The following is a 20,652-nucleotide window of genomic DNA, read 5'->3' on the forward strand; positions in this document are numbered from 1 at the left end:
GACCCTCAAGGTCATTACAATTAACCATGTGCATATAGTATTTATCACTACTATTAGTCATATATGTTTAGATATAGTATTTGTTATAAAAAAAATATTTATTCAATATTAATAAAAATTTGGATAGATTATATATTCGTATATGTGTCCACGTACTTATATATTGGATGATTTAGTGTATAGAGTTTAGCATATATACGAAAAATTAAATCGTCAATTCTTCTAATATAACGTTTGTGTTCATAATCTAAGATGAAAATTAGACAAAGTTGTCGGTATGATTGTAGTATAAGATTAAACAAAATTAATCTTGATTATGGAAATGTATAATTCTGACTTCTTGTGCTTATACATTTTGCATGTATTAAACAGACCGAGTAGAGATGATTGGTTATTTTCTGAATATTTAGAAAACAACTTCTCTAGATCACTAAATAGATTTATACTCTTAATTTTAATATGATCAATGCGATTTGTTTGTTATCTTGACTTATAAAAGGGTAAGACTCTATTTTGAGTCAATATATGTCTAGTAGATTAAATGATCGCAAATAACATTTGTGAAATGATAATTAGTTGATCGAATTCATGTCTCAACCTTGTGATTGATGATACCCTATTATTGTGCTTATAAGTTTTCATGTGAAAATTTTGTAGGTAATTTTGTATCTGTAACATGAAATAAGATGAGCATAAGTGTAAAAAATTAAATTAGTCACTTAATTAAATTTTCAGGAATTTAATTTATTTGATTGCTATCTTTAATCTTAACATGAGGAGTTATAGAAGATTTAATGAAAAAATTCAAAATTAAATTGAGCAGAACTGTCATTATAGATTTTTAATGAAATAATCTATAATTTATTATGGTAGGATTAATTCATTCATTTTGTAAATTAATATCACAAATTCATGAAAGTCTCACTAATTAAATATGTGGTCCTTTGCTATGCCTATTTAATTAATGAACTTGAAGAGAACAAGTAATCTTCTTGAGGAAGAAACGAAGTCCTACACGTTTTGGACAAAAATGGCTGATCTTCTAGAAGGATAGAGTTGTACATGTTACTAAGTGTACCTCAAAAAGGTGTACAATTACTTATTACAGAAAAAATATCCTATATGTTTTGGAACTTGACATAGTTGTATATAGGATCTTTTTTCAGCCATAAGTGAAGCAATACTTTCCATATGAATATTCCTCGGTCAAAGATTAATTTTTGAGAGGTTAGTATGTTCATAATCTCGTTTAATATTGTGCCTAGTTGTTCACCGTCGTTCTGAATACGTCAAATAGTTGATCGAGAAAGCACCGCCCAAAGGTGCGGTCTTGTTGATTCAAATCAAAGATAGTGAGAGTCTATGTAGAGTAATGAAACATGTGAGTTAATTTATTATGCTTGCTTTATCTATGCATGTTCTATCACATGGGATATCTATCACCTCCTTCTATCAATAAATACCAGGTAACATTGTTCTCTAAAGTTAGGACAGATGGAAAAAAATTACTTGATATTTTTATCTCCTCTCAAATTTAAACTTAAGATCTCATGACACTCGACTAGTTCATTTACTAACAGGCCACACCCTTGATGCTATTGTTTGGATAGTCAAACATTTCTTTCTTTAGCTATAATTTTTCAAACTTTTTAAAAAAAGATATTTTAAAACATTTGTTATGTTGACCAATAATATTATTTATGTAGTTTTCAAACATGTAAATTTAATTTTAAAATATTTTTAGAAAACTATACTCGAATTCATAATCAAAATTAAGTGTTTTAACCACGTATCACAAATTTTTTCATGTAAATTGAAACAGAGAAATTATCATTTATCACATACTAGAATAAATTTCCCAACATATATATCAACTGGTCTAAATTACATTCAGAATCTAATCTTCTGAATAAAATTATAATAAAAAAAAAGGTTATAATGATTTCTATTCCTTTTGTGGAGGTGAAATTATCCCTCCAAAGAATTATGGGTTGTGATCTGAACCAAACTCCAAAAATGCATGGGCCAACATCTGTCCAAGCTGGACCTCTGCTTGAGTACTGAGATGCACATAATCTGGGCCCACTTTGAGCCCATTAGCATCAATTGTTTTGACATTATAAAGTTGAATTCCTAACTGGGCTTGTCTTATTTCCTCCATATAAGGCCCTAATGTTGTTGTCAATGCCACCTGTGGATCCACAAACAAAGCCCAAAAAAAGAAGGAAAGATCCGAATTAGCACCTCGTTAGCGAGGTAAATATATTTAAAAGAGATTTAATATTTAAACATGTTTTGAGTTATATAGTCAAACTTCTCTATAAAAATATCCTTATATAACAAAAAAATACAATAACAACCAAAAAATTTTCAGAATTCGACTTTTTATGTTATGTTTTATTTACCTATAACAACACCAACCATCTTTATAGCTATTTGTAAAATTAGTCCTAGGGGTGTACATAGACCGGGTTGGTTCGGATTTTTTACAAACCAAACCAAACCATTTGTGTCGGGTTATTAAATCTATAAACCAAACCAAACCAATAAAAGTCGGGTTTTTCAATATCAATTTTTCTCGGGTTTTTCGGGGTTTTTCGGGTTTTTTCGGGTTTTTTCGGTTTTTTTTGGGGTTTTTCGTATTTTTCATAGTATCTAATAAAAAGCATAGAGCAGTACTTCTTAAAAAGAGTTCTAGTACAAAATATCAACATATAAGATGGACGCAGAACACTGTTTGAAGTTTTAACTTTATAAGATGTTTTTTTTTTGTATATTATTTAGATGGGCTTCTCAAGTCCAAATATAAATGTAAGAAAGAAAACAAAATTTATAAAAAAAATTATAAAAAAAATTTAAAAAATATTTATAAATTACATTTTAATAAATATTTTTATGTATAACATAATTTAAAAGTAGTATATCTATAATCGGGTCGGTTTGGGTTCGGTTTGACTTTTTTTAGTTAAAACCAAACCAACCCTATAATGGTCGGGTTTTTTTTTCATACACCAAACCAAGTCAAACCAAACCACTAGTCGGGGTTTTTTTCCGGTTTGGTTCGGTTTGTCGGTTTGGTGCGGTTTATCGGTTTGCCCTGTACAGCCCTAATTAGTCCCCTCTAGCAGCTATCTTCTTCCTCTTTTTTGGGTGATATAATAGTTAACCATTTTTTGTAGAAACAGAATATCCTAAATTTCCATTAATAGATTTGGGGATTTTGACCAAATAGTTTAATTTGATACTTTAATACGCTAACTATGAAAAAGAATATTGTTTGAACATATATTTTCATCATTAAAATATCTTTTTTCTTTATAGAGAATGTGATTTAAGGTTAGGATTTGATATTAAAGTTCTTACGTCCATACCAAACATTAAATAAATTTTTTTATAACATTAGAGAATGAAAAATTAGATATTAGAGAATGAAAAATTAGATTTTACGTAATTGTTTTTGCATATAACTGTTAAATATTGTTATAGGTATATAATAGTCAACTGTTTTAAGAGCTAATTTTTTCTAAACCAACAATGTTGTTATGAAAGGTTTAACTGTATACACAAACGGTATAAACAATTTTACACCATTATTCTATTAACATATTTAACTTAGGGATAATACACCAAATCACCCCTGAATTTGACAATACAACTTACTTTAGCATTTTAACTTTATAGTTGGTTTAGAAAAATTAGGGATTAGGGAGGTAATCTTGTATCATATGTATTTAATATCATCCCAACGTTTGACGTGGCAAAAAAAAAATTAAAAATTGAAGGCGCGTAAAATTATTTTTTAATAAAAAATGGCCCCACTAATATATATATTATATAATAAAAATAAAAAATAAATATACTCTCACCCACCATCAACACCGCCCCCCCCCCCCCCCCCACACACACACCTCCTTCTTCAAACCCCTCCACCTCCCTAATCTTGTATCTATATATTTAATATCACCCCAACGTTTGATGTAGCAAAAAAAAATTAAAAATTGAAGGTGCATAAAATTATTTTTAATAAAAAATGGCCCCACTAATATATATTATATAATAAAAATAAAAAACAAACATACTCTCACCCACAATCAACAACCCCTCCCCCCCCCCCCCCCACACACACCTCCTTCTTCAAACCCCTCCACCCCCTTTCTGTTTCTTCAAAACCCCACCACCCCTCTACCTTCCTATCTCTCCATCCTCAAACTCCTCCCTCCCCCCCCCGCACCCTACCCCCACCCCATCCCATCCCATCCCCTTTCTCCTTCTTCAAACCACACACCACACATAATGTACACTCTCTTTAACAACATAAAAATAGAAATTCACATAAATTTCAAGACCCACATAATGTTTTTTACTCTTTACTTTGAAGATTTGATTTTTTACAAATGTTTTGGATTCTTTTTGAAAATAAAGACTCCTCATGAGGTTTTGCGGGACGATCTTCAGTGTTACAGAGTTGATGATTGGTAATGGCGGTACAAGCGATAAATAGAAAAAAGAAATTTTGTTTTGTGAAATTCATGTAAATAAATTTGTGTTTTTCTTGAATTAGTTGTGAATTAGAACTTGATTAGTATATAAATATATAAGAATGAGGAACAGCGCCGACCAACAACAGCAGTAAGTGGCCGGCCAGTATCGGAAGAAAAATTTAAAGCTAATGGCCTTAATTTTTCTTAAACTAATTAGGAATTAGGAATTAATTAGTGTTTAAAAATATTAGGAAAAGAAAAAATAATGAAAAAAGGAAGGAAGAAATGAATAAAAAAATTAAAAATCAAAATTTAGATAATTTCCAATGTGGCTCTGATGTGGTGCTTATGTGATTCTGACGTGGCAATGATGTGGGCGTGTGTAATACACTTGCCATTGTGAAACTGATATTGTATTTTTAGGATGATATTTATTCACTTCAAACTAGATTAGAAGGGTAAATAAATGCATGTAAAGTTAAAGTGCTACAATAAATTGTGTTGTCAAATTCAAGAATGATTTGATGTATTATCCCTTTGACTTAATTACTATTCAAAATACATCAAGACGTAAGAAAAATGTAAATTTGATAGTGTATTTAATATGTGACAATTTGATATTTTTATTATGGAGAGATATTGATTGCTTTGTTTTAATAAATCTTAATGATTAATTTCCTAAAAAAGCTTCTCATAAGTAATGAATTTCTAATAATATATGAATAAGATCATATATATAATCAAATCCCATGTGGAACTCTAATAATCTCCTTCCTTAATGGGGAGTCACGTTTCACAAATCTTTTTTGGTTTGTTGCTCATTTCAAATTTTTATTGTTCCGTTATATTTTTACAAATCAAAATGCACTACTTTTATTTTTTTAGAAAAGAAAATTCCAACAATTTTCTAAAACCAACTATACATTTTCCTATTATTAATGAGAATAACTTTTGATCTACTTTACACATGTTGGCCTATATGTTGTAAGCAAGTCATGCAAATCCCGCTTTCCCCAACCAAGAGCCCGTTTGGATGGACTTAAAAAAAAAAACTTTTAGGTATGAAGTGGTTTTAGAACTTTGAAGTGCTGAAAGTTATTTTTATAAATAAGCAGTTGAGTGTTTGGATAAAAGTGCTTATGTTGAAAATAAGTGTTTGAATTTTAGGGTTAAAAGAATAAAAAGGGTAGTTTGGGAATTTAGTTAAAATATAAGAGATATAAAAGTAATTTCCATGGTCAAACAAAATGGCTTTAAGCACTAGGAAAAAAAAAGTTAGAAATCCTAACTTTTTAGTTTTGACTGACTTTAAGAACTTTATGGCTTAAAGTTAGCATTAGGCAAACACGTCCAAAAGCTAAAAGGGGATTTTAAGTTGGTTTTGACCAACTTAAAGCCAATCCAAACGGGCTCTAAAGCAAAAATAAATAAATTATATATATATACTGACAATATAAAGAAGACATTTAAATTACCTGAACAATAGGTAGAGAAGATGCATTCAAGTCATTCCGCGCATCAGTGAAGAATTTCTCCAATCTTGATTTATACAATTGGGCATCCTCAAGATTCAGAGTGTCGCTCTCTCCTTGATACCAAAGAAGGGCTCGTAGCGTCCCACGACCTTGTAAAGCGATCCGAGTCCTATTAATCATCTGATTATAATATAATGAACCTTGAGACCATAGGCTAATATTTGTGGAACCAACAGCACATGGCACCAAACTAATCACACCAATGTTTGGATCATTTTTCAGAACAAAATTAGCAAATGGCATGCCAGGACCAATCCCACAAATTGCATAGAAATCAATGTCTTGATGAATTGGTTCTTTAGCTTCTTCCCATGAAAGTCCTTTTGTTAGTCTTAGAATTGATGAATTGGACTGACATTCAGGTGGAATATACCAATCAAAAATGTTGTTTACTACACCTCCTCTGCCAGACATGTTGCTTTGTCCTGCTAAAATGAATATGTTTTTGGTGCCATTTGATGGGGTTGTGTCTGCAGGTCTGACACAAAAGGGATGTGCCAAAAGAATCAAGAAAATATAAGGCAAAAACATCTTTTTTTTCTTGGAGGTGTGGTGGATGAAATTGAATAAGAGGCAAATGTGACTTGTTGTTGATGGAATTGATTATTTAAGTTTGACAAAGAGATATAAGAAAGAAAATATGTAAAATTAGGTAATTAAGTTAGCGTCTGACCATAGATTTTGAATCAATTTGACTAAACCTTGAAGCTATATTGAATTAAATCAACTAAAATTTTAATTAGATATTTATAAGAGGAAACAACTCAAATTTTGCTAGTTTAAGTCATAATTACATAGGAATACAGTAATTTAACAAATTACTTTTCGTATCACTTTTTATTCACCAAATATATATATATATATATATATATATATATATATATATATATATATATGAGTGGATCAAAGTATATTGGATTTCCGTGAATCCAAGGTAGGTAGGTAGAAGAATGGAAGCCAAAGTGAAGGAACAAATCATATGATTTTTAAAGGTGCTGTATACACTTTTTTGAAATACCCGTGAAGAGCAAAACTTTGTTTTGGTTTTGGTTTTATTAGTAGTACTGCTGACTCATTGCTTGACTTCGTAGGATTATGATTTTGGCACTTTAGAGAATATTGTGACATTTATACACGGGCGGAGCTAAGTGGGGGATTGGGATTCAGACAAACTTAATAGCTTTTTCATAGATATTATATTTGTATTATAAAATTAAATAAATATATATGTATATTAACTTGTGAATCCTCTAACAAACTAATTGATGGCTCAGTCGTAAGAAAAGGGATATGGAAATGCTTTCCCACACTAGAGTTATTAGTACAAACCCTACTATCATCAAAAGCTTCTCTTCTTTAGAATACCCAAACTCCTAATGTTGGCTCTAACTCTTAAAGTGTGTTTGGTATGAAGGAAAACAAAATGTTTTTCAATTTTTTTATGTTTGGTTGGATAATGTTTTGGAAAATATTTTCAAAATCAACTTATTTTCCTCAAATTTAAGAAAAGCGACTTACCTTCAAAATATAAGGAAATATTTTTCAAAACTCTCTTTCAACAGAGTAAAAAATACTTCTTAGAAAAAATAGTTTTTGACCCGGAAACTAACCCTGATATTGATCGAGTCTTGGTTCGAGTGTCGGATCTCGAATCGATGTTGGGGTCGAATCAAAGATCAGGTCTCGGATCAAGTGTCCAGATCAGGTCCCAAATAAAGTCTTGGGTTGAGTGGGGCTCGAATCTTAGTTCAGGTATTGGGTCTCGAGTTGAAAGTCGGGATTGGGTCTCGAGCCGGTGTCGAAATTAAATTTTGAAATGATTGTTGGAGTCGGGTCCTAGTTTGAGTGTTAGGGTCAAATATCAGTACTGGGGTCGAGTGTCAGTGTCGAGGTCAGAATCGGTCCAAGATCGATAGTTATGATCGAATCTCAAGATCGATATACGAATCAGTCATTGAGGTCGGATCCAAATTCAGATATGGGTGTTAGAATCGAGTCCCAAGTCGAATATCGACATTGGGGTCAAATGTAGGGTCCCGAATCTAGTGTTATGGATAGATCTCAGGTTCGATCCTATCGGGGTCGGGTGTCGATGTCAAGGTCGGGATGTCAAGGTCAAGTATCGGGTCTGGGATCGGGTTCCAATTTGGGTGTCTATGCCAAGTTCGGGGTCGAATTTCGGATCGAGTGTTAGGATCGGGTCTTAAGGTCGGATCTTAGATCAAAAATTGTAGCTGGGTTTTGATTTTAGTGTTGGGGTCGCGTGCCAGTATCGAGGTCGGGGTAGGATCCTAGATTGAGTCTTCAGTCTAATGTCGGGGCCGAATCCTGAGTCAGTTGTAGGGATCGGATCCCGAATCTCGACTTGGGAACGACCCCAAATCAGGACCCGATCCTAAATCGATACCCGAACTAGGGCCCGACCTCAAATCCACTTGAGACTCAACACCCAAATTTGGGACCAGACCACGACATCGACATTAGAAACTAGATCCAACTCCAAGGATCGATTCGGGATCTGACTCCTACACCCGACTTGAGACTCGATACTAATACCTAATCTAAGACTCGACACCAAGACCCAACCTAGTCAACCGTTCCGGAATCCAACCGACACCCTACTCAGGACTCAACCTTGACACCTAATTCGGAACTCGACCCCAAGTTTCGACCCGGGACTCGACACCAACCCCCCCCCCCCCGATCTGGAACCCAATCTCAGCACTCAATTCGAGATCCGACATTTGAACTAGGACCCAATCGATCATCAGTGTTGGTTCCTAGGTCAAAAACTATTTTTTCAAAAAGTATTTTCTACTCTGTACTCAAAATAAAATATATTTTCTAGAAAATATTTTCATTCACCAACCAAACATTAGAAAATATTTCTAAAAGATAATTTTCATTCACCAAGCAAATATGAGAAAATAGGTAAGAAATCAACTTGTTTTTTATGAAAATATTTTTTATGGAAAACATTTTCCTTCATACCAAACACAACCTAATTATTATTTATCCTTCAAATGAATTGATCTTTAATTCTTTACGTTCAAATAAACTGATCTTTAAATTTTGTTCTTCACAATTGAATTTATGCTTAACTGGACATAAGTTTTTAATTAAGGATGCAAGACATAACTTATAGGATATTATGATGCGAAAATATAAACTAGTTAAAGTCTGGTAAGATAAAGTAAACCACACACAGTGGCTTCAGGTTCTAAACCATTACAAGCAACTGAATCATGACAAGAAGTGGTGATTCATGACAAGAATCATGACAAGAAGTGGTGAAACGCACTCGATATGCCCCCAAAAAAATTGTTGAGACGCAAAAATTAAGAGTAAAAGTGCAATTGACCCATATTGTAACTCTTTAAAAATGTGACAAGAAAATCCATTTGTTAAAGATACATAAGGTTATATATCAAAAATGTGACAAATTAAGAAAATCCTGTTGAACTATTGTGATGACTCCCTCTAGTTTTATTTACTTGTTCTTTCAGTTTACAGTTTCGATCTTGACCTGGGCATCTACCTGAACCTCCTCCTAATTATAATGTTGATATTTCAACTAGAAGAGATGGCCCAATGTAAGCTTGAAATTTTGAGGCCGAAGTTCGTAAATACCCGATTTGAGGATCATCATTTCACAGTCATTGTACTTAAAAATTTACAAGTTCACTTACTTTGGAGCTACATCAAATATGCAATGTTTGACTTTAGGTTTGACTTGTCTGATGTTTCATATGACTGAATTCAGATATTTTTGCCTGAAGTTCGTACACATACGATTGACATTTAATCATTTTTGCATGATGAACTTCACGTTGAAGTAGCCATTTTAACCCGATGAATTTCAAACAAAAATGTCTGAACTTCACCCGTACGAAACTTCAGACTCCCTTAAAAGGTCACTACCACATGCCACTTCCATTGGCCCAATTGAATCTCGTAGTCCACTTCTTCTTGGAGGCCCAATAACATCACCCGAATCATCAGGTAGAAATTGTACCCAATAGCCAATTATTAGAAAAATATTTTAGAACTATTCAAGTTAAAACCAATGTGCTAGTGTTCAAAATATTTGTAGTGTTTTTTATTTACATGATCCTTCAAAAAATATGAATTAGGAAGGGTATTTTTTCTATCCTTTTGCTCATCAATAAACTCTTTTCCACGGTGTATTTTGACTCTTACCTTCTACCACTTATTGATATGAATTTCCCCTTCTCCACTGGAGACAAAAGTCAGAACTAGCCCAAAATTTTACCCTTGATTATGTCTTAAGATATAAACGCTCCTCATTGTATATTTGTGTCATAATTGAGGTGTTTCATGTTTATATTCTTCAAAAACAATTACTACAAAGAAGAAAAACATAATTTAGTTTGTCTTGAACTTCTAAAATAAAAAATATTTTGAGATAAATATTTTTAATAGACAAAAAAAAAATTAAGACAAAGGGAGTAAATTGGTTCTTCCAAACCCTTTATATCTATTTTACTCTTATTATTAAGTATACTGGTCATTAAGGATTATTAAGTATACTAGTCATTGAGTATTATTAAGTAGATGACTTGTAGTAATTATGAGTGATATAATAGAATATTATTTTTTAAGAGACATGTCAAATCAAATATAGACAAGTGAATATGATTGAATGGAGTAATAACTTTTCTTTTCTTTTCTATTCTTTTTCCATAATTGTTTTGACTTGGAACTTTGGGTCAGTTTACTTAGGACCCTCCATATAAAAGGAAACTTACATGAATATACAATATTAAAAAAATATTTATTATTTATAGTAATAAAAAAATAATTCATTGAATACTTATAATACATTTATAATACAGTTTTAATACATATTGCAGAGAATTATTTATAAAACATATATAATACATTTATCACATACTTTAATAGATTTAGAATACATTATGTCAATTTCTTACTACACAAATATAATATATATTTTAAAACACTTATAATACATTATATTGTATGCATAATTCACTTTTAATACAAGTGTAGATTTATCATAATATTGTTATATATTGCTATAAATTGTAATAAATAAAAAATATCGCTAAAATTAGTAATTAATTTTTAAAAAACAATCAATTAAGTAATTTTTCCCTCCATAAATCCCTGGCCTTATAGAAGATCCAAATATACTGGACCATTTCAAATTGGACCATGCGTCGATCCTGGCCCATAAAACCTTGCCAAAAATAAGAAAAAATTAAGAAAAATTACTTGATTGAGTGCTTTTTAAAAATTAATTACTGATTTTAGCAATATTTTTTATTTATTATCATTTATAGTAATACTATGATAAATCTACACTTGTATTAAAAGTGAATTATGCATACAATATAAATGTATTATAAGTGTTTTAAAATATATATTATGTTTGTGTAGTAAGAAACTAAAATAATGTATTATAAATCCATTAAAGTATGTGATAAATGTAGTATTCATCTATAAAACTTGTATTATTTATGTTTTATAAATAGTTCTCTGCAATATGTATTAAAACTGTATTATAAATATCCAGTGAATTTTTTTTATTGGTATAGATGGTAAATATTTTCTTAATATTGTATATTTATGTAAGTTTTCCAAAGAATTACCTAAATATACAACTTATTTTATCATATTTTTTAAAATTTTCTATCATTTGAAAAAAATGCAAAATCCCTACTCTTTCATATTCTCGGATATATCACTTTACGCGACGTATTACGGCGTTTTGGGATGTATTCAGATTCCACCAAATTTAAGAAATTTTTGTAATTTAGAAAAGAGTAGAAATATGATATAATTAACTCTTAACACTATGTGATTTGTGTAGTCCTTCCATAAAATGGAGCTAATCTCAGTAGATGTGTCACTAGAAAACACACTGGATCCAGCAAAATAAAAACAGAACTATTAATAATATATATATACACAAAGATATAAACATATATAGCAAAAAATGTTCTGCAGTAAGATTGAATGTTTTATTTGGCATTTTCCTTAGAAAGAGACTTTTCAAGTCAAGGCCTGCAGAGAGTGAGTAATTGCATTAGCACAATAACAACCCCATTGGATTTTCAAGATATGGTACCAAATCTTTAATCTGCTGCCCCCTCCCCCACCAAATTAAAAAAACAAAAAAAAAAAAGAGAAAACGGATAAATATACCCTTTAAATTTGCGATTTAGAGTGGATATATCCTTACTAAAAAGATCACTTTACGCGATATATCGATCGTATATATCACTTTACGCGATATATCGATCGTATATATCACTTTACGCGATGTATCGATCGATGTGATGTATAGGGACATGCGTGATGTATCGGAACGTTGAGTGATATATCCAGAATCAAGACGTGATGTATCGGGATGTTACCGAGACGCGATGTATCAGGGCACTTTTGGAATTTTAAGTGATTTTTGTAATTTGAAAAAAAGAGTTGGATATGATGTAATTAAGTCTTAACACTATGAGATTTGTGTAATCCCTACAAAAAAATATTCATGATGAATACCAAAACTTCTAAGCTCCATAATATAAAAGTTTTATGGAGACAGAATTAAAATTTAAATTTTATTAGTTTGATTTATAATATTTTTGCGTTAACTCATTATATTCTTAAAGTTATAATTTCATATTTACTATTTATTATAATTTTAACATTTTTATTTTGTGAATTTTCAATTTTTTATGTGTGTGTTTGCTAAAAAAAATATATCTCTAACATCTTTACACTTTTTCGATTATCTTCTCAATTCTTTTGCTTCTCCCTGATAGAGCACTAATCAAGTTTTTCAATTGAAGCCTCAAGATATTTTTAATAAAATCTTGACTTTTAATGATGGCATACTAAAATAATGTATTTGAGAATAGAAGAGAGAAGTGATTTTTATAGTTTTTCCAAATTAAAGAAAATTTTAAAAATATGATAAAATAAATTGTGGATTTAAGTATTTTTTTCTTATTTTGTTCTCTAGCCAGAATTTTACCATGAGCAATAGCAATCAGAGTTCATTAACTTATTTTTTATGTACGTCTCCAAAACTATGGGTAAATGTAGTATAAACTTGCCATAGACGGATAAAGAGACCAAGTCATGTCACATAATTATTATTGTCATTTTCATACTTCGATACTCGCCTTATTGAATCATTAATTGTGATATTATTGAGAAATAGAATCATCTGATTTCATTCGTTCTCATTAGCTAAAACAATTTAAAGATAATTTTAATATGATGTAATATTATTTGTTTCGTATGTAGTTGTGGCAAGAGTGGATAGATAGATGAAATGGCCTGTGTGTCCAGTTCTAATCAAATACTATATACATTGACAGAAAATGGACCCTTTTCAATAAATATTTTTTGCAGTGTACAGTTGATGCTGACTTTTCTTTTAAGAAATTTTGTATAACAATTTAAAATTTTAATTGACAACCCTTAATTTTGATTCTCTTTGTTTACGATGGTAAGACACAGATGAAGGGGATTTAATTAGTGATCTTTTTTTTAGTTAGAAAATCAGTAAATCAAGTTGCTCATGCTTTTAATTCTGATGTACTTGCTTTTGATTTGAATAATAATTGAGAAGAGACCTTTTTTAAAAAAAAAAATTATATTACTTAATATATGTTGGAGATTTTTGAAGTAAAAAGAAGCTTTAAGAAAGTCAACTGAGTAAATAATAATAATAATAATAATAAAGTCCACTTATATTTAAATCTCATCGTACAAGAAAAATAAAATATTTTCGATCATAGAGATTAAAAAAGAAGCAATTGGGTGAGAGTAGGGATTATTTTCAAAAAGCTGGTCTATATTGTTGATATAATTATATGCTTTTGTGTTATATATGTACAATTATTATTATTATTATTATTCTACAAATGGTAGGAAATAAACATAGAGGATAATCGTTTCATTATTATTATTCAAGTACAATAAAGTATTCTGCCTACGATACATAAGTACATAACCATTTCACTACTTATTCAAGTACCATAACACGCTGGCTGCCAGTTAAAAAAAAAACATATTCAATATATTGTTGGGATCAATTTCACGAAAAAAAAGATAATAATTTTCTCTTTATTAAATATTTGTAGTTTTCTTGTACAATTACTACTTAGGAGTAGAATAAAAAATGACAAATATTTAAAATAGTTATTTTTAAAAATTACAATAAATAATTTGAGACAGTGAGATTACAAATGTAAGAAGAATTTATGAAGAATAATATTTTTTGTTTATTTATCTATCTACTAAAGTACGTAGTCCATAATAGTAGTATTTGTTAAGCAACTGTCATATTCTACTACAGCTATAGCTTGCGGCAATAGGTGTTTTGGAACGTTCGTCGCCGTTGGAATTAAACACTCGGTGGACTCGTATGGTACGAGGGATAAGAAATAATTAATTTTAAAATTACTTTTAGAATGAGTTTATTTCATGTTTGGTTGGAATAAAGTTACGGGATAACTTATCTCGAAATTAGTTATTCTGAAATTGTAATGTTATTTTTATTCCACATAAAAATGAAGTAACAATCCTGAGATAATTAATTTCGAAACAACTTGTTACCGATCAAACGAGCCATTAATTAATTAGTATAAACATTTATTACAAAATTATAATGTTAAATAATTCCTACTCTCAAGATTTGGGCTATTAAATACTCTCACCTTTCACTTTTTCTTGTCCATTTTTACTTTACACGCCTCTTAAGAATACTTCATCTAATCTATATTAAGTGAATTTTTGAGTTTTTTTTCAATGTTCAAAATAAAGTTTATTGTTTAATGTTTAAGAGAGTTGTTGAAAATTTCTTTCATTTTTGCCCTTCATTTATTTTTTTAGGTGATAAGTTCAAAAAAATTAATTGCTCATGTTTATGATTTTATCTTGAATTATTTCTATTTTCAAGAATAGTTTGAATATAACTAAATGGACAAAAGTGAAAAGTGGTGTTCGATTTATGTTCTATTTTTTAAATAGATACGCATTGTCTCACTAATTTATTTAAAATGAATTAGAAAGAGTAATAATTAATATGAATATTTTACCGCAATACTCATAATAATTAATGTATAAACTTAGATCTTGAAAAATGATTTGAGGAAGAAATAATTAATTATTAAGAGTAAAAAAAATAATTATTTCTTTAAATATGTTAAAAATGATAAATAAAAGTGAATGAAGAAAATAATTTAATTTAATATAAATATTCAATGCAAATAAATATTTATGGACCTAAATAACCCTCTTAAAATAGCCATTTCTCTTACTACAATCCATTTCTTAGAATCGTCTTTTCTTCTCATTTTTCTTTAAGTGGTTGGGAAAATTGAAGTCCATTATATTCCAACTACCAAAAACAGTGAAACAAAAGTACCAACAATGACACATCATAGAAAAATCAAGAGACATATAATGTCCCCCAATTTTCCAATTAACTCCCAACACTTCACCTTTTGTCCCTTTTTCTCCGTGCATATTTTTACATTGAATCTAATTGCATCTAAATAGTCTTTTAATCTTTTCTGTAAGACATAATATATAAATATTGGCCTCAGTTCACATTTATGTCCTTCAACTTTGGATATGCACAAGCAAACGCTTAAATTTGTATAAAATTAAACAAATAAACACATTTGTCCTACATGACACAATACACGTAGGACGCCACGTAGGAAACAAAATTACCATGAAAGATGCCATGTAAGACGAATGTGTCTATTTGTTCAAGTTTTGAAAAGTTAAAGTGTCTACTTGTACATTAATAAGGTTAGAGATCATAATTGTCAGCTGAAACCAAGTTAAGGATCATATTTATATATTATGTCCTTCGATAAACTCATTTTTACACCCTTTAAACCTTCTTCTTGGCTTTTGTGTCATTGTTTTCCAACTCTTTTGCTTTATGGAAATTTTCACATATACAAACTCAAAAATATCTTAATTATATTTTATAACTATAGTTTGCTAATTACGATTCGTATCTACATGTTAGAGGGATGACAAAGGCGAGCGAGATCGAGATAGGGAGGAGAAAGGTGAGAGAGGGAGGAGAGTGGAGAGAGGCGAATTGTATATGTATATTTGTCAAAAAATTATATAATGATAATTGATATACATATATATATGTATATCTGACAAGCGAGATTGGGAGAGGGGAGAAGAGAGGCGAGCGAGAGAGGGAAGAGAGTGGAGAGAGGCGAGAGGCGAGAGGCGAATTGTATATATATAAAAGAGGCCAGATATACAAACGAGATTGGAATAGGGAGGAGAGAGGCGAGCGAGAGAGGGCAGAGTGTGGAGAAAGGTGAATTATATATGTACAAAAAAGGCCAGCTATACAAACTCTCTATTTGTATATGTATAAAAGGGAGAGAGGCAAGAGAGAGGAAGAGAGACGTAAATAGAGAGTTATGTTTGTTGCGAGCCGTAATTATTTTAAACTATTTACGTTTGTTGCAAGCCGTAATTATTTTAAATTATAACTATGTTAGCAACTAGTATATGTTTACTTACTCGCATAAAAAGGGCAGCTCAGTGTATTTAAGCTCCCGCTATGCGCAGCCCGATGCATAATTTTCCATTTATCTTTTCTACTTCCTTCGCTTCAAAATAATTGTTATTTCAAAAAATTATCAAAAATATTCTTAATGTATTAAAAAATATATTTTTTCAATCTATTAGATTAAATTTACCACTTCTTCTGCCTGTTAGTCAAAAATGTCTTAAACCTATTGCAATTCCAACTCCCACATAAATAAGTGGCCTACTATCAATTGTGGAGTCAAAATTTTTATCAAAACAATTCAAAATATAAATAAAATAAACTTAGACAGAAGTTAAAGAGATTCAATATTTATTAAATATACGTAAAAAAAATATGTAATAATTAACTTTGCATATAGTTGAATGTAAATATTTCACAAGGGTTAGGATGAACCCCATGCAGACACTAGAATCTTCCTTCAAGGTGCAAAAATAGCATTAAAAGTAGAATTCAATAATTTTGATTCAAACTTTATATTTGTATTAAAAGATTATTTTGATATCCTGAATTCAATGAGCCAAAAGGATTGTGATTCAAAATTCAACAAAAATAATAATATAATCAATATAGTCCCATAAGTTAGGTCGGAAGAGGATGAGGGTAGATATGTTATTTCCCGAAGACTCTCAGCTCAAAGAAAAAATTTCAGAACAAGTTTAAAAGAAATGCAAGATGGTGATTCAAAATTTGTAAATTAAAAATTGTAACTCCACTACTATTTCCCACAATGAGAACAAAATACACCCTTTCCCTTAGTATCATATTTTCCTCACACACAAGTCCCTGGCCTTGTGTTGAAAATAGTAGCAGAAAAAAGAGTTTAAAAAATTCAATTTATATGGCCCCTGGATAATGAAGTAATACAAAGAAGAATTGACATGAAATTATTTTCAACTCTGTTCATAAACATTTGATTTCCATTTAATAAAATACCAGCAACTAATTCATAGACAAATTTTGAGAATCCACTGATTGAGTTTAAGGGAACTGGTAGCTACATTGTCTACTCGACTACTTCCACCATCTCGTGCCAGATGCAACATCATTTTTCCTTCTCGTGTGTTCTAGTCTTTTTTGACGATGGCTCAGGAGAAGAAGAAACGGATGCAGCCACCGCCCATGAGTCATTGGAGCTATCAGAACTGAATGACACATCCAGAACTCCTAAGGGGCTTCCTGGCAATGCACCAAATTTGCGTTTGTTTGAGTAGAAATCAATGTTGGAAGCCACCTCCTGGACTAGCTTATAACAATCTGTCACATTGTCCTGTTTCACACGATTTGATTCCCATCAGAACAGAATTTAAACGTCGTGAATTCTGAAATGTACAACTTAACTTTATTAAAATATGCACAACAAATTCCCTTCACCGAGATTGCATCATGAAATTGCAATCGGGGTGAGTCATCTGACACTAGAAAAATATGTAATTTCAACTGAGTTTCAGCAGAAACTCAGCCGAGCCCCTCGATTCTCAACCCAAACCATGCCAACAAGTCCATATGGTAATGTTGAATTATCCAAAGGCGCAAAACACAAATTGAAACATAAATACTAAAAACAAGGGTGTTAGTTGTCACATTGATCCTCGAGCACGGGGTTCTCCCAAACCGATAACACATTATTGGATATGATCCACTACTATCAACTAGTACAACAACAACAACAACAAACATACCTAATCTTACAAGTGGAGTACTACCAACTAGTACAACAACAACATAACCACTGTAATCTCATCAAGTGTAGTACTACCAACTAGTACAACAACGATAACATACCCACTGTAATCTCACAAGTGAAGCACTACCAACTAGTACAACAAATTTGGGAAATATTTAACTAGAATTAAAGACTTGAAGTGATAAACATACTAACCTTGACTATTCCAAGAATGCCCAAAAGTTGTTCTTGGTACTCTTCTCCAATGCAAGGCTCTAGCTTATCAATAACATGTAACATTGTAGCAGCAGCCATAGCAGAAGGAAGATGACACATGAATCTACAATCTGCTAGTTTTAAAAAATTAATCAGTTAACAAATAATTGAGGACCAAGAATTAATCTTAGCTTTATCAAGAGCTATTAATTAATTCTGATTCAAAATTACCAGTAATGGTGGATAAAAGCACCCTCTCACATCTCCTAAGAAGTTCATAGCAAATGTGGTCATTTAATCCAAGCCTTCTTGAGAAGTAATCAAGAAATGAAAATGGGGTTACTGGATTCATCTTCCACTTGAGTGTACTAAGTACCAATAGCTCCATTTTCTGAATTGTTCTTGGCTCAAACAAGTAACTTGATTCCTCCAACTAAATAAAAAAATCAAGAAAATACCCAAATCAATAACCCCATACATTGAAATTGTTATAAAAGTTAAGATTTTCTAAGACCATCGAGGGTTCTGGTGGGGTGGATAAGTCCCTCCACCTAAACATAAATCAAGAAAACACCCAAATCAATAACCCAACATTGAAATTGTTACAAAAATCATTTTTTTCTAAGACCATTGAGGATTCTGGTGAAATGAATAAGATTGCTCCACTCTTATTCATAGAACTTGGGTTGGGTTCCTAGGAATGGTGGAGCATTTCCCTTTTAACGGTCTTACACGCAAATCCAAATTAGTCACACCAGCACCATACACCAAGTGATTTCACTTTTAAATTGATTTTGGGCATCACGCATCTAAACTAGTCAGACCAGACCCACAAAACGAGCACCAAACACCAAGTAATTTCACTTTTTAATGATTTTAGGCCTCGCCAATCTGAATTAATCCGACCAGACCCGCAAAGTAAGCACCAAACACCAAGTTCTTCACTTTTTAATGATTTTTAGACCTTGTGAATCTGAATTAGTCAGGCTAGACCCAAAAGCAAGCACCAAACAGCAAGTAATTTCACTTTTTAATGATTTTAAGCCTCGCGAATCTAAATTAGTCCGATCATAAAGCAAAAACGAGTACCAGACATGGAGTGAGAAAAAAAAAAAGAGACTTTGTTAAGAGCATACTTGAAGATTTAGAAGTAAAGGGACTTGGGTCTCCTCAATTTTTGCAGCTAAAGAAAGACAAGTCACAGCAGCAAGTTGTTTCATCCATGGCTTCTCACTTTGTGATTGTAAGCTAAAAAGAAACCTATCAAGGTAGTTTACAGCAAGAATTGCAGTTTGAGCAGAGAAATTGTGAAAACCAACAGCTTCAAGAATCCATTCAATTGCTTCGTTTCTAAATACAGACAAAAATGGGTTGTTTATTACAAGATTATACATTTGATTTTCTTGTTCTTTAGACAACAAAGAGTCAAATTCCTCTTTTCCCCATATCAAATCTTGATTTAACAAAGAAATTGATTTGGGATTTACTTCAAAATCTTGAAAGGTTTCATCTTTGCAATACAAAGAATCTAATAAAAATGGAAGCTTTTGATTGTGATAATGAGCCATCTTCTTCTTCTGTGAAGAAGAGGGATGGTTGGGGTTTTCATTTACTTCATTTTTTTTTTATTTTTTTGGGGGTTTGAAGAAAAAGCTATTGGAAGATGAATAGGCTCATTTGAGCCATTTTTGTTTTCTCTGTGTTTGTAGAGTTGGGAGGAAGAGAAGAAAGGTATTTGGGCGGAGTGGTATTGTTTGGGAAAATGTTGTGTTTTTATCGTGGACTCGTGAGGGCATTTCCTCATTTTTTTTTTTTTTTTTTTTTTGATGTTCGATATTTATATTAAAAGTCCGATAAATTTGAATTGGTACCCCTAAAACCTCATTGGGTATCCACAAAGATTTTTGCATTCCCAGGACATTTTTCTTTGCACAAATATGACATTGTGGGTCCTTCGAATCCCCTAACAAGGCAATATATTTTGTGCATTGAACTACATTTCATAATCCTTTGGTGATTTTTTTTTAAAAGCATATAAAAAGGAACACAAAATATAATTTGAGACGAAGAAAATATTAAATTAATTTTATTTGGCATATGGTCAAAGCCAAAGAAGGAGAAAGAGATACGTCATATGTCTCAAAATTGCCTCTACGTTCATTTTTACTC

The 20,652-nt window shown here is 31.1% G+C and overlaps 2 protein-coding genes across 2 annotated transcripts; both read right to left on the minus strand.

Moving 5' to 3' along the window:
- Positions 1–1,832: 1,832 nt before the first annotated feature.
- On the minus strand, positions 1,833–6,670 carry LOC129889971 (probable carbohydrate esterase At4g34215). The gene is made up of 2 exons (XM_055965461.1): positions 5,957–6,670; positions 1,833–2,191 (listed from the first exon to the last, which is right to left on the minus strand). The coding sequence occupies exons 1-2, from the start codon at positions 6,545–6,547 to the stop codon at positions 1,985–1,987; spliced, it is 798 nt and encodes a 265-aa protein (XP_055821436.1). The 5' UTR covers positions 6,548–6,670; the 3' UTR covers positions 1,833–1,984.
- A 10,613-nt stretch (positions 6,671–17,283) lies between these two features.
- Positions 17,284–20,267, minus strand: LOC129880747 (cyclin-D3-3-like). The gene is made up of 4 exons (XM_055954932.1): positions 19,620–20,267; positions 18,715–18,916; positions 18,484–18,614; positions 17,284–17,871 (listed from the first exon to the last, which is right to left on the minus strand). Exons 1-4 carry the CDS (start codon positions 20,049–20,051, stop codon positions 17,647–17,649), a joined length of 990 nt encoding a protein of 329 aa, XP_055810907.1. The 5' UTR covers positions 20,052–20,267; the 3' UTR covers positions 17,284–17,646.
- Positions 20,268–20,652: the final 385 nt, after the last annotated feature.

Source organism: Solanum dulcamara, chromosome 1 (genome assembly GCF_947179165.1).
Source record: "Solanum dulcamara chromosome 1, daSolDulc1.2, whole genome shotgun sequence".
Classification (NCBI taxonomy): Eukaryota; Viridiplantae; Streptophyta; class Magnoliopsida; order Solanales; family Solanaceae; genus Solanum; species Solanum dulcamara.

Coding starts and splice junctions, on each gene's coding strand:
- LOC129880747 (XM_055954932.1), bottom strand. CDS start 20,051: ATGGCTCATTATCACAATCAAAAGCTTCCATTTTTATTAGATTCTTTG. Junction 18,615..18,714: donor GCTTTTATCCACCATTACTG/GTAATTTTGAAT, acceptor TAAAACTAGCAG/ATTGTAGATTCATGTGTCAT. Junction 17,872..18,483: donor GCATTCTTGGAATAGTCAAG/GTTAGTATGTTT, acceptor CGTGTGAAACAG/GACAATGTGACAGATTGTTA.
- LOC129889971 (XM_055965461.1), bottom strand. CDS start 6,547: ATGTTTTTGCCTTATATTTTCTTGATTCTTTTGGCACATCCCTTTTGT. Junction 2,192..5,956: donor CTTCTCTACCTATTGTTCAG/GTAATTTAAATG, acceptor GTGGATCCACAG/GTGGCATTGACAACAACATT.